The following is a 13,869-nucleotide window of genomic DNA, read 5'->3' as shown; positions in this document are numbered from 1 at the left end:
TAGGCCTAATGCCGTTTCGTGTAGTAAAATGTATAAACAAGCTCTGTCTCTCCCCCCCCTTCCTTCCTCCCTCCCTCCCATTGGCTGTAGATACTGTCAACTGGTAGAAAATAGATTGACAGCATCCGCATCCAATAGAACAGTGAGGTCTTATAGCTTCATCCAAAACCGACCAATAGGAGCAGTTTATGGGCGCGGTCAGTTAAATAGCAGGTTCATTAGGGTAGTAGTGTTTCGAACAACCAACTGTTTGGAGCAGCACCTTTATTATCGGGAAAGTTGGCAATATGTTGAGTTTGGGTAGCGGGGTTGTGAAGTCTGCCAAACCGTCGTTCGTTTCTTATGTCACTCCCGAGGTAAGTCGTTTCGCTCATAAATACTGAGATGAAAATGCAATGAATTAGCGAGTTTATTGAACCTACGACAAAGCCTCAGATGCCTAGTTGACATCTACTGCTTCAAACGGGACAGGTCCTAGCAATGCTAGCTAACTGAACTAGCTAGCGGCTGCGTTAGTTTGAGTGTATTGACAGCTAGCTAGTTAGTAAACATGAATTGGTAAGGGTGGGGTTTCGTTTTTGCCAGTACCGGTTACTCTAGCTGGAAATAACATCAGTTTCCTCTGTGTACGGGCTGTTTTGAATGCAGTTTTTTTTCCGGGTCCTCTTCTCATTCGGACTGGAAGTGGGGTCCTGTGACATTGCGGTACTCTCAAATCAGTGACGCTTGATAGCGCAAATTATGAGACGGACAAGAGACAAGAGAGCGCGGTCAGATTAATTTACAGTGACTTGCCTGATGTTGAATTACTTCGAATTATTTTAGGGACAATTTAACTACATATGACATAAATTAATTTGACAGTATTCCACATTACGTCCTGTTCCACAAGTTTTAGTGACTACTATATCTGAACGATGTGATCTTTGACTGCTCGGTTAGATCAAATCTTATCTTAAAAAATGTGCTGAAACGAAAAGCTTGTGCAATTTTATAGCAAAATAGCCACCGTCCTTTTGCCTGTTACAGGTTGGGTAGCCAACATGACCATTTGAAAGGGGGACCTCCATCCCTCCTCTTGACAGGCCCAGTGGGTGTAGATTTACAAGCTCTGAGTCAAAGATTCACCTTTAGTACTGATGTGTACCGAACCAGCTACAACTTTCAAGTTTACTCGAAGGCTATTTGAGTACTTCTCTCAAATACTGTAGCTGCTGTGCCAAGGTGAACGTTTCAGACACTCTTTAAGAACCTTATTTGTGTCCAAAGTCTTCCAGAGCATAGGTGAGGGGTGTTTTAAAACCAAACTGCCTATTTCTCATGGCCATAATATGCTACACAAAACACAAGTTGAGAAATGTTGTTCAGGGAAGTTTCCACAGATTGAGTCGTAACTTCAACAAAGCGATGGTGTTGCAGTTGGTTCTGCTGATGTCAGAAAGCTTAACAGTGCGTTCACACTGCAGCGTTTTTTAACGCTCTGCATCGCTTGCCTTCCCACAGTACACCACGCTCGGGGGCGTGTTAGACAAGTTAATACAGAGTTGTAGTTCTCTAAGGTCACTGTTGTAGTCATGGCCAAGCGTGCAGATTTGGGTTCATGTACTCACAATATCGATCAAAATACCACTTTTACACAACATTTATGTAAGTGCAAGATTTTACTAGTGCAAGATTACAGTAGAATACATGTTACGCCACCGGTCACTCAACCAGTCGTTTGTAGGCTGGGCTCAGTAGCGAGCTAGCAGTGGCACAGAACAGTCACGTAATGTGACGACTACATTTAAAAGTAGGCTATAAAAACACACTAGGAACAATGACGACATCGGCAACCATGCACCATGCATTATTAGTTTAATGTAATCTTTAAATTCAGGCTCGTCACATTTGTAACTTTGTTCTGAACAGAACTGGGTGTGCAGACACATACGAAAAGTTTCTCCTCCATCTTGAAATTGTCAAACCTAGAAATGTTTACCATGACGAACAGTTGCTACGTTACAAGAAACAAGAAACCAATCCGATTGGCCAACGCTAGCGTACTGTAACAGTGCGTTCACACTGCAGCGGAGCGGGCGGCGCGTGGCGTCGGCTTCCAATTCATTTTCAATGAAACCAGGCGTTGACGCTCGCGTAGGGCATTGTGGGAAGGCGAGCGGAGCGGAGCGGAGCGTTGCAAGTTGGATTTTCTCAACTTTATGTAAATGAGGAGCGTGAAAACGCTAGCGTTGGCCAATCGGATTGGTTTCTTGTTTCTTGTAACGTAGCAACTGTTCGTCATGGTAAACATTTCTAGGTTTGACAATTTCAAGATGGAGGAGAAACTTTTCGTATGTGTCTGCACACCCAGTTCTGTTCAGAACAAAGTTACAAATGTGACGAGCCTGAATTTAAAGATTACATTAAACTAATAATGCATGGTGCATGGTTGCCGATGTCGTCATTGTTCCTAGTGTGTTTTTATAGCCTACTTTTAAATGTAGTCGTCACATTACGTGACTGTTCTGTGCCACTGCTAGCTCGCTACTGAGCCCAGCCTACAAACGACTGGTTGAGTGACCGGTGGCGTAACATGTATTCTACTGTAATCTTGCACTAGTAAAATCTTGCACTTACATAAATGTTGTGTAAAAGTGGTATTTTGATCGATATTGTGAGTACATGAACCCAAATCTGCACGCTTGGCCATGACTACAACAGTGACCTTAGAGAACTACAACTCTGTATTAACTTGTCTAACACGCCCCCGAGCGTGGTGTACTGTGGGAAGGCAAGCGATGCAGAGCGTTATAAAACGCTGCAGTGTGAACGCACTGTAACCCTTATCTTGAGCTCCCACTGTCATCAGACCCCATGCTGTGTCATCAGACCCCATGCTGTGTCATCAGACCCCATGCTGTGTCATCAGACCCCATGCTGTGTCATCAGACCCCATGCTGTGTAACGTCAGGGGTGACTTTGTAGCATAGGCTGATGTATCTCTTAAGTCTTGTGTAGTTAGTGTTCCTGTCAGAAGTGTGATTGAGGTGAGGCTCCTGCTCGCCTGTCTGAGGGTGTTGACCAGTAGCCCAGGCTGAACTCAGACTGTTCTCTGTCTTGCTTTAATGTAGGAGATCAAGTCAGAGAAGGAACCGTCCAGAAAAGAGAATCTTCCTGTGTTGTTACCAGGTGAGTCTTGACAAACACGCTACAATTATTACAGAAAGCTGTCCCAGCCACATGTGAAAACAAACTGGCTGTGACAGGCATGTGTCTGCGGTGTGGGTCGTCCCTCAGGTGAGGTGATGTTCTGCAGTGCCAGCACGGTGCTCAGGTACACGCAGGATGACCTCTCTCAGCGGGGCGTGTTCGGCACGCTCGTGTGCACCAACTTCCGCGTGTCGTTCGTCAGTGACGAGCCGTCGGTGGAGAAGGTGAGTTAGCCACGTTCGCACGCACACACAGAAAGCCAACTAAGATGCAATATTTAAAGTATCTAGGCCTTGCTGTAACTCAGAAGCCTCGTATCTTAACCAGGCGTCTAGGCCTTGCTGTAACTCAGAAGCCTCGTATCTTAACCAGGCGTCTAGGCCTTGCTGTAACTCAGAAGCCTCGTATCTTAACCAGGCGTCTAGGCCTTGCTGTAACTCAGAAGCCTCGTATCTTAACCAGGCGTCTAGGCCTTGCTGTAACTCAGAAGCCTCATATCTTAACCAGGCGTAGCCTGAGCCTAGAATGAGGTGGGGACCGAGAGAGACAGCCCTCCCTCTCCCTAGCCTCCCCCTTACAGATGTCATCTCAGGAACTGAGTTCCCTACTCTCGGATGGAGGGTTTGAACCTGGGCCTTATGTATTTGGCAGTAGTGCAGAAAGTACCCACTGAAAGTACTTCCTTACATTAAACATTCACTTGTGGGCTGTCGTTTTCTTATTTTTGGGACACTGCGGTTGAGTCAGGCTACTCTTATCTACTAGAGGGGGAAGTTCGCAACTTCCTCTTCTAGAGTTACGTTGTTTCTTGTCAAGCCTTTATGAAGCTTAACTCACCCATCGTTTCGATTTCTTCCGATGTTCAGGCCCAGCTCTTCAAGAACAAGCTGTATGGAGAAAATGATATTCCTCTATCATGTGTGGACAGCATCTACGGAGGTAGGACTTCAAACCAGTTCTCCCTCCAGTACCAGAGTGTTTTTAGAGGTAGACATGCGATCATGAAGAGGGCGCTGGGCCGACAGAGATGTGGTGTTGTTATATTTAGCCACACAGAGCGTGTCTCTGTGTGTGTGAGGATCCATTCTACTGTGTCTAGACGACTTGTGCGCTGAGTTGTGTGTGCTTCCAGAGGAGTCTTTGAGGGTCAATTTAGGACAAAGCTCCTCATGTCATTTGACCCAATATGTAACCAGTCACAGACAAGCTGTCACAATTTGTTATTCACCTCTGAATTCAACTGTAATTTTTTTGAAAATGGCAATAAACAGAAAAGAAAAGAAAGAGCAGGGTTGTCACGGCGCCCGTGTCCCCAGGTTACGAGGACAAGAAGAAGCTGATGACCGGCAGCCTGGTGAAGAACAAGTGCCCCTCCAAGATGATCATCCACTGCAAAGACCTGCGAGTCTTTCACTTCACACTCACCTTCTGTAAAGAGGATGACTCCAAACGGGTACTGCTCTCTCTGCCCCAGAAAACACAAGATCAACTCCATATCTTTACTCTCTTTTTGTTTTGGCAGAAGCAGATTAATGTTTTTTTTTAATCTGTTTGGTGTGGTGAGTGATGAGTCTTGTTTCCTGGCAGATCTTCCAAGGCATCATCCATCACTGTCTGGAGCCCAAGTCACTCAAGTGTGTCTTTGCCTTTTCCTACTGTGAGAAGACCTCGTGTCCAGGTGAGTCATTACACTGAACAAAGATCACAAGGTTATGCAAAATTTGCCCTTCATTTCGAGAAAATTATATTTAAACCTTTTTTTGACATCCTCTAAGGCTCCTTTCACTGAGAAACCCCCTTGATAGAATCACACGGCCAAGTTCGAGTAAGAATGAAACATCAGTTCTCAGAGTTCTCACTTTCCCACTCTGCAGACGAGGCTAATTGTTCTTGTCCATAAAATCAAAAGTAACAAGCAGCACCGCCACAGAGGGAAATTCAATAAGTCTGGGAGACCTCAGTAAAACATGGCCTCCATTCAAAACACAATTAGCGCAGAGCTCGTTAAAACCTTCCAGCGCTGCAGAACCAGGCCCACATCCCTGAAAGAGCAACTACAGACCTCCGGCTGGAGAGAGAGAGACCTTTTGGATGCACTTTTCCTTTTTTGAAATATATTTTTTGTGGGGGGGGCATTTTCCATGCTTTATTGGACAGTTGTAAGTGAAGCGTGACAGGAAAGGCAGGGAGCCTTTAAGACATGCAGCAAAGGGCCAAGACTGATGTCAGCCCCAGGCCGCTGTGGTAAGCCCTCAGCCTACACGGTACACACACTTCTCCAGTGAGCTACCGGGGTGCCTCCTCTTCTCCAGTGTTGTGGTGAGTTCACCCCAGGCTGGTCCTCTGGGCATCATGGAGGGGGCTCCTTCTGCCCTGCTGTGCGGGCCCCGCAGCAGGCTGGTGCTGCATTCCTGAGAGGCTCTCCTCAGCCGGGTCACGCTGACTTCAGTGTGAAAGAGGCTGCCATGAACCCCTGGCATGTTAGGAATGGACAGTAGAGAGGGTGTGACAGGGTGATGTGGGATAACAAAATACAACACAAATCTGTAAACACTATAGCAGTGTAAAGCCTGTGCTTGAGATGCCTGTAAACGGATGTGGATGGTTGTGGCGATGTCCACAGGGCACAGCTGAAGCGCAGCTTGCTTGTTTCTCCAGAGAAGCAGAGGAAGGAGAGGACGCTGCAGTTCGACAGCGTGGAGGACTGGGCGCAGGACATGAGGAGAGTGAAGGGAACCTGCCGGCTGGTCACGGAGAACGCCAGCTTTGAGCTCAGTCCAGAGTAGGTCCATGTCAGTACATCTGTCAGGAACACGCCAGCATTTTAAACCCATGAATGTGATTGGAAGACTCAACAATACCACTTTCAGCCAGGGTTCTTTATTTAAGATCAGGGCAACGACAAAAATAACTGAAAAAATACTATCTAGAACAAAATACCTTTTTAGTAAATATTCTTTATTTAATTTTTTATGAAATCACTACTTCAGATTGCAATCGTGTCCTTGGCTGAAATAACTAAGAAAATGCCTGATGCTTGGCTGTAAGACCTGGACACGACATGATCAGAGTTGTTAGAGTAAAACATATTTCACCATCACAGCGTTGACATGGAGTTTAAAAACACGCTAAACTGGCCCAGTGGTTACCAGGGTTACCAGTGTGTTGTGTTCTCCTGTAGGTTACCTCAGGTGTTCATCGTCCCATCAGATGTTTCTGACGAGGACCTGACTGCATTCCAGGGACGAGGAATACCAGTAAGTGTCCCCTCGCTGTCCTGTCTGAGGACGTGTCCCCTCGCTGTCCTGTCTGAGGACGTGTCCCCTCGCTGTCCTGTCTGAGGACGTGTCCCCTCGCTGTCCTGTCTGAGGACGTGTCCCCTCGCTGTCCTGTCTGAGGACGTGTCCCCTCGCTGTCCTGTCTGAGGACGTGTCCCCTCGCTGTCCTGTCTGAGGACGTGTCTGGCTGCTATTCTCCTCCTTGAAGCTGATTGGATGAGTTTTTACTGGGCTTGTACATAGCGGGGTCTGTAACCTGTAACCTGTCTGCATGTTGACCCCTGACCTGTGTTCTGGGTGGTGTGTCTCAGATGTGGTGCTGGTCTCACCACAGTGGATGTGCTCTGTTTAAAACGTCCACCCTGCCTGTGCTGCCCGACGACACCCTCTCCCAGGCCTACATGGAAAGGTGAGGGACAAATCTCAAAATCACTTCATTTAAATGGGAAATTTCTGACATCTATAATGTGGCGTAGTAGCAGTAGAAAACGGGTTTATAAATAATAAGTGTCTTATTAGCAGAAGCCAGAAGCACTTCCTGTTGTCTCACAGTAAGTGTGTGTGTGTGTGTGTCAGGATGTTGACAGCCGTGGCAGCTAACTACCTGTACTCTGTGAAGACTGAAGACCTGTCTGACACGCTGCCCTCCCTGCAGGACGTCCAGCAGTCATACAACAAGTTCAAGCACTTCTTCCTCATCGGTCAGTGGAACATGTTTTAGGACTGGTGCTTTTTGATGCTTTATTCTATGGTTTGTAAATGAAGTGTGACATGAAAAAAACGTGCAAAGGTTTACTTGAAAAAAATCTAGCCAAGCTCACATTACTTGTTGAAGTCCCTATCTACACTCACATCTAACCGATACTAGGATAAAGGTTTGGGCTGAGCCCCAAATGTTTTCAACTAGTCAGGTGGCTGAGTGGAGACAGGTGGCTGAGTGGTTAGGGAATCAGGCTAGTAATCTGAAGGTTGTTGGTTCGATTCCGGGCTGTGTCAAATGACGTTGTGTCCTTGGGCAAGGCACTTCACCCTACTTGCCTCGGGGAGAATGTCCCTGTACTTACTGTAAGTCGCTTTGGATAAGAGCGTCTGCTAAATGACTAAATGTAACTACCTCCACAAATATAATCACATTCTGTGGGAAACACTGGGAGGGAGAGGCAGAGAGAGAGAGAGAGAGAGAGAAAGAGAGAGAGAGGGGTGAAGGCAAGGCTGGAATCCAGGCACGTGAAACGTTTTCACTTCCTGACAGATGCCCTACATGTTTGCTTGCAAATGAAACCTTCCATAGATGGTGTTACTTTATTGTTTGGTTGTCCTCTCTTTAGACAATACAACAGAGTTTTGGGTGTCGGATGTGAAATGGTTCTCCTCTCTGGAGAACTGTGGCTGGTTGGATATCATCAGGTTAGTTTGGTTTACAAATGTTATGTTTAAGAAATAAGTACATTATATATATTTTTTGTTTGTTTGTTTTTTGTTCCTGTTGTTATTACTAATACCATTCTATAACTTGCAGGCAATGTCTCCAGAAATCTGTTGAAGTGGTTGAGTGCCTGGAAAAGGAAAATTCAAATGTTCTTATAATGGGTAGGTAATCAAAAAATGAATAATTGTAGTACATCAGAGGCGTGTGTTTGTTTTCCGATGTGGGTGAGACAGCTTTATTTAATAACTGAGGATGCAGCCATTAAATATAATTTCCTCAATATAAAGTTGATGTGAGGGGGGATAGATGTGCTGTTGTGTCCCAGCCGTGTGTAATGAAACCTGCGCTCCTGTGTTACCGGGGTGTGTGGCTGCTGTCTCCAGAGGAGGGGGGGTCAGACCTGTGCTGCGTGGTGTCCAGCCTGGTGCAGCTGATGCTGGATCCCTTCTACAGGACCCTGACAGGCTTCCAGAGCCTGGTGCAGAAGGAGTGGGTGGCGGGCGGACACAAGTTCCTGGATCGCTGCAACCTGCTCCAGCTCAAAGACAAGGAGGTGAGGGGGCAATCATCCTGCTCAGGTACCACTGTTCATCTGTTCTCTCACTTAAGTAATGACAAAATATGTTACAGATTTTTTTCTGTCCCCTCTCCTCCCCCCCTCCCCTTCTACCCCCCCCCCCCCTCCTCTCCTCCCCTTCTCCTCTCCCCTTCTCCCACCCTCCTCCTATCCTCTCCTCCCCTTATCCCACCCTCCTCTCCTCCCCTCCTCTCCTCCCTCCAGAACCAGGCTCCAGTGTTCCTGCTCTTCCTGGAGTGTGTGTGGCAGCTGCTGCACCAGTACAGCCAGGCGTTCCAGTTCTCTGAGACCTACCTGACCGTGCTGTCAGACAGCACGCACGTGCCGCTGTTCAGCACCTTCCTGTTTAACTCCCACCATCACAGGGCCACCTTCCTCAGGGTAACTCTCTCACACGCACGCAGACACACACACCTTCCTCAGGGTAACTCTCTCACACGCACGCAGACACACACACCTTCCTCAGGGTAACTCTCTCACACGCACGCAGACACACACACCTTCCTCAGGGTAACTCTCTCACACGCACGCAGACACACACACCTTCCTCAGGGTAACTCTCTCACACGCACGCAGACACACACACCTTCCTCAGGGTAACTCTCTCACACGCACGCAGACACACTCACTCTTTCACACACGCTCACATACAGACGCTGTCACAAATATAATGATACCGCTGCACTACTGAACTACCATATGAAGCCGGGGGGGAATTGTCACGCTCAACATCTAAAGCACAGCTGTAGTAGACATAGACACTAGTAATGGCATCTCACTCAACTAAAACAACTTTTATGTGAACTATGTCTGTGTGAGATCTTCCTTAAAGCCTGCATGCCTGGCTGGCTCTGAGCCCTGACGCTTGGCTTGAACAATCCTCCTCTGTCCTCCCTCCCTCCCTCCCTCCCTCTGTAGCACACTGTCCTTTACATAACACAGACTGCAGTGTATCCACGCCGGGCACAGCTGGGAGGTGGACTGTGGTCTGCATGCGCTAGTGCTACTGTGTTCCCCCACCCCAGTCTCACCCAGCCCTCCTCTCTGCTAGTGTTACAGTGTTCCCCCACCCCAGTCTCACCCAGCCCTCCTCTCTGCTAGTGCTACAGTGTTCCCCCACCCCAGTCTCACCCAGCCCTCCTCTCTGCTAGTGCTACAGTGTCACCCCAGTATCACCCAGCCCTGCTCTCTGCTAGTGCTACAGTGTCACCCCAGTATCACCCAGCCCTGCTCTCTGCTAGTGCTACAGTGTTCCCCCACCCCAGTCTCACCCAGCCCTCCTCTCTGCTAGTGTTACAGTGTTCCCCCACCCCAGTCTCACCCAGCCCTCCTCTCTGCTAGTGTTACAGTGTTCCCCCACCCCAGTCTCACCCAGCCCTCCTCTCTGCTAGTGTTACAGTGTTCCCCCACCCCAGTCTCACCCAGCCCTCCTCTCTGCTAGTGTTACAGTGTTCCCCCACCCCAGTATCACCCAGCCCTCCTCTCTGCTAGTGTTACAGTGTTCCCCCACCCCAGTCTCACCCAGCCCTCCTCTCTGCTAGTGTTACAGTGTTCCCCCACCCCAGTCTCACCCAGCCCTCCTCTCTGCTAGTGCTACAGTGTTCCCCCACCCCAGTCTCACCCAGCCCTCCTCTCTGCTAGTGCTACAGTGTTCCCCCACCCCAGTCTCACCCAGCCCTCCTCTCTGCTAGTGCTACAGTGTTCCCCCACCCCAGTCTCACCCAGCCCTCCTCTCTGCTAGTGTTACAGTGTTCCCCCACCCCAGTATCACCCAGCCCTCCTCTCTGCTAGTGCTACAGTGTTCCCCCACCCCAGTCTCACCCAGCCCTCCTCTCTGCTAGTGCTACAGTGTTCCCCCACCCCAGTCTCACCCAGCCCTCCTCTCTGCTAGTGCTACAGTGTTCCCCCACCCCAGTCTCACCCAGCCCTCCTCTCTGCTAGTGTTACAGTGTTCCCCCACCCCAGTCTCACCCAGCCCTCCTCTCTGCTAGTGTTACAGTGTTCCCCCACCCCAGTATCACCCAGCCCTCCTCTCTGCTAGTGTTACAGTGTTCCCCCACCCCAGTCTCACCCAGCCCTCCTCTCTGCTAGTGTTACAGTGTTCCCCCACCCCAGTCTCACCCAGCCCTCCTCTCTGCTAGTGTTACAGTGTTCCCCCACCCCAGTATCACCCAGCCCTCCTCTCTGCTAGTGTTACAGTGTTCCCCCACCCCAGTCTCACCCAGCCCTCCTCTCTGCTAGTGTTGGCAGGCGGAGTTGCCTCAAGCACAAAGAGGCCCTTTGAACTGTCCTCCAGTGTGGGACTGGTCGGTGCAGTTTGACTGCAAGGCCCAAGATCTCTTCATTAACCCTCTGTACACCGACAAGTCCAGACAGGACCGAGCTGCCAGAAAGACACACAGGCCTAAGGTAAATGTTTATTCATTTATCGGACATTTGTCACTTTTTATTCAAATTGTAGTCGCCAAATGACGTTGTGTCCTTGGGCAAGGCACTTCACCCTACTTGCCTCGGGGGAATGTCCCTGTACTTACTGTAAGTCGCTCTGGATAAGAGCGTCTGCTAAATGACTAAATGTAAATGTAGTAGGACATGCTTGTGTTATATTGTACCGGTTGTGGTCAAATACTAAATTAGTACAAATGCACACTCGAAAGACCCGACTACATACTTAGTTGTCTCAAGGTGTGATTTGAACAAAACACCCAAATGAAATAAATCCCCCCCTGCCGCCGGCTGTGCCCCGCAGCACCAGAGGCAGCTGTCCTTGCCCGGCTGTGCCTTCAAAACCCCTCCCAAGAAGGGCTTCTTCAGGGACGAGACGGACAGCCTGAAGAAGATCCTGCGCGTGCGGCGCGTCAGCCGCTGGATGCTGTCCCCCGACTCCCCCCAGCCTCCCTCCTCCCTCAGGGAGTTCTACGCCTGCTGGCTGCGGAGGCCCCTGGACCCCCACGGCCTGCTGCTGCCCTGCCTGACGGGGCCCTCTGTGCGGGTCTGGATGCAGCGCTACCTCCGCTGGATCCACGAGGTCCAGATCTTCGGGGGCGGCCCGGTCACCGTGCTGAGTAAGGTCGCTGATCTGCTTAGCGAGGTGCAGGACCTGCAGAGGGAACTCCAGCACCGCTCCTGCAGTACCGCCTCCGACCACCGCAACAACAGCACCGCCTCCGACCACCGCAACAACAGCACCGCCTCCGACCACCGCAACAACAGCACCGACCACGGTGGGGCGAGGGGCAGGGTGTTGGGCGAGGCTGGGTCGATGGCCGCCAAGAACGCGGTGCGGCTGTCGTCGTCCTACCCCTTCGTGACGCACAGGAACTGGTCCTTCAAGCCAGCCATCCCCAGCAGCCTGCTGCAGGGGCTGCTGGTGCCTGGGCCACTGGCCGAGCAGGACGACGAGCCCGAGACTCTGGTCTGAGTGCCAGAGCCACGCCCCCCTGGGGGGCAGGGCCACGCCCCCCTGGGGGGCAGGGCCACGCCCCCCTGGGGGGCAGGGCCACGCCCCCCTGGGGGGCAGGGCGATGCAGTGGGGGTAGGATTGATTTTGTAACTTGATAAATTGTGTTGTTTTTTTCACCTTTTGGATATTGTGGCAGTCCAATACCAGTTTGATCAGGTGGGGGTTCTGCCTCAGGAATACAAAGGTCAGAAAGGTGTTTTTCCCCTACTTTATGAAGATGTCCCATACGTCATGTATGGGACATCTTCATACAGTAGGGGAAAAGCCTTTGAAGGCCCTCTGAGGCGTTCTGGTTTGAGCCAGAATGCTCAAAATATTGGCAGGGTTATCCAGAACAAGAAGTTTCATGTAGCATGTCAAAGTTACCTAAAATTACAATTTTGCCTAAGTAGGGTACACACACACACACAAAATCTTTCAGACTTTTTTGGATGGAGCACTGTGGACATATGTCAAAACTTCGATATTGCCCACTTTTTTTTTTTATAAGAAAGCCTAGAAACGACATGCAAGGTGTTAGAACCATTACTGCTTAGATGTGCTGCATTATTCTTTGAGCCAGGGGAACCAGAAGCAACAAGCCAAAAAGTATGTTGGAGCAATGAGACCAATGTGGTTCTGGACTGCACTAGAAAGGGACTTCTGTCACCTAAGAATTTTCTTTTACATTCTGGAATATGTATTTGCCTACAACGATGTTTATGTGGCCTTGATTGTTTCAGGACATTTTTCCAGAGACTTCCAAAGAACTCAAATGTTGTTGAGGTCAGAGTACTGTTCTGATATGTTACTTGGATGGTATCCGATTGAAAACAGTGGTTTTACGGTATCAAAAACGTTCTTATAAGATTTGTCTTTGAAGTTGTTGAAATTGAATTACTGAAGAGCAATACAGCTTAGTGCCTATAGTCATTGATTTAATTAAATGTGGTGGTGGTAAGGGTAAAAAGATCAATATTGAACTGCCTCTTGATAATAGACTGAATTATTGTGCTCAGATTTAAAATGTTTATTTGATGTTGGCAGTTGGTCAGAGCCATCTGCTGGCTGCAAAAATAACTGCCTTTTACAGGAAGAATTATTTCACAGAGCTTTATAAATAGAGTAGTTTGAGGACCTGGGGCCTGTTCCATAAAGCGAGTTACTGAATAAGACAGGCGTTTGTCATGGAAAGAACCTTTATACTCTTGTTTTCTTGTCACTAAGGTGCATTATCCCTGTCAAGAGGTTTTAAAGCTGTGGAACTGGTTTATGTGAGGGTGTCACTGTGTAATGGGGGGGGGGGGGGGGATTAGGAAGCATTGTTAAGAATGTTTTAAGGTGAAGCCATAGGTTTAGTACCTGTTACATATTTGTAATTCATGATTACAAATCTGTACATATATTATTTTTTACATATATTAGGTATTTACCTTTTTTTGTTCTAAATGTATATGTATCCATTTTATTGATACAGACATTGAAGTATAAGTCAGTTTGTCTTTTTTCTTTTTTCAAGCAGGTGAGACTAATGGAAATACTGTTTTCACTGATCATTTTTGACACATTTACCATGTTCTTGTAAATACCTACAGATATTGACATTTCAATATGTAGACTTTTTCTCGTGGACCAAAACTGTTATATTCTTTAACCTGTCCTTGATGCATTTGCCTTTAGCTTCAGCTAGCACTGAAATCCAGAAAAGGAAAGTACATCATTTCTGTTATTTCACAGAAAGTGTATCTTTATATTTCCTATATAACTTCCTGCACTACTGATGTCATATACTGAAATTCACATTTAAATTGCACTTTTTTGCACTAATACTGTAAATAAATCCAAATTACCAGATGGGCATGACTACAATGTTAATGATAGCTCCCTTGGATTGCTGACGCTAATTCTATGATTAAAGATTTTTGCGTTTCACATCTGAATGTGAGTATTT

At 48.2% G+C, this 13,869-nt stretch overlaps 1 protein-coding gene across 3 annotated transcripts; it reads left to right on the top strand.

Moving 5' to 3' along the window:
• The first annotated feature begins 224 nt into the window (after nucleotides 1–224).
• On the top strand, nucleotides 225–13,844 carry mtmr12 (myotubularin related protein 12). Of its 3 annotated transcripts, none has more exons than XM_062451580.1 (16): nucleotides 225–356; nucleotides 3,114–3,171; nucleotides 3,249–3,416; nucleotides 4,059–4,131; nucleotides 4,464–4,645; nucleotides 4,780–4,870; nucleotides 5,851–5,974; nucleotides 6,374–6,449; nucleotides 6,782–6,879; nucleotides 7,047–7,171; nucleotides 7,799–7,877; nucleotides 7,990–8,060; nucleotides 8,283–8,452; nucleotides 8,681–8,857; nucleotides 10,718–10,885; nucleotides 11,226–13,844. In XM_062451580.1, exons 1-16 carry the CDS (start codon nucleotides 343–345, stop codon nucleotides 11,895–11,897), a joined length of 2,346 nt encoding a protein of 781 aa, XP_062307564.1. In that variant the 5' UTR covers nucleotides 225–342; the 3' UTR covers nucleotides 11,898–13,844. The 3 variants fall into 3 exon arrangements, with proteins under 3 accessions (XP_062307564.1, XP_062307565.1, XP_062307563.1); XM_062451581.1 differs by having other exon boundaries at nucleotides 231–356; nucleotides 3,280–3,416; nucleotides 4,509–4,645; XM_062451579.1 differs by having other exon boundaries at nucleotides 231–356; nucleotides 3,280–3,416.
• The last annotated feature ends 25 nt before the right edge of the window (nucleotides 13,845–13,869 follow it).

The sequence above is a fragment of the Osmerus eperlanus genome, chromosome 25 (genome assembly GCF_963692335.1).
Source record: "Osmerus eperlanus chromosome 25, fOsmEpe2.1, whole genome shotgun sequence".
In the NCBI taxonomy this organism is placed as follows: domain Eukaryota; kingdom Metazoa; phylum Chordata; class Actinopteri; order Osmeriformes; family Osmeridae; genus Osmerus; species Osmerus eperlanus.
The sequence above is the reverse complement of the archived record's forward strand: the minus strand, read 5'-3'. Positions and strand labels throughout refer to the sequence as shown.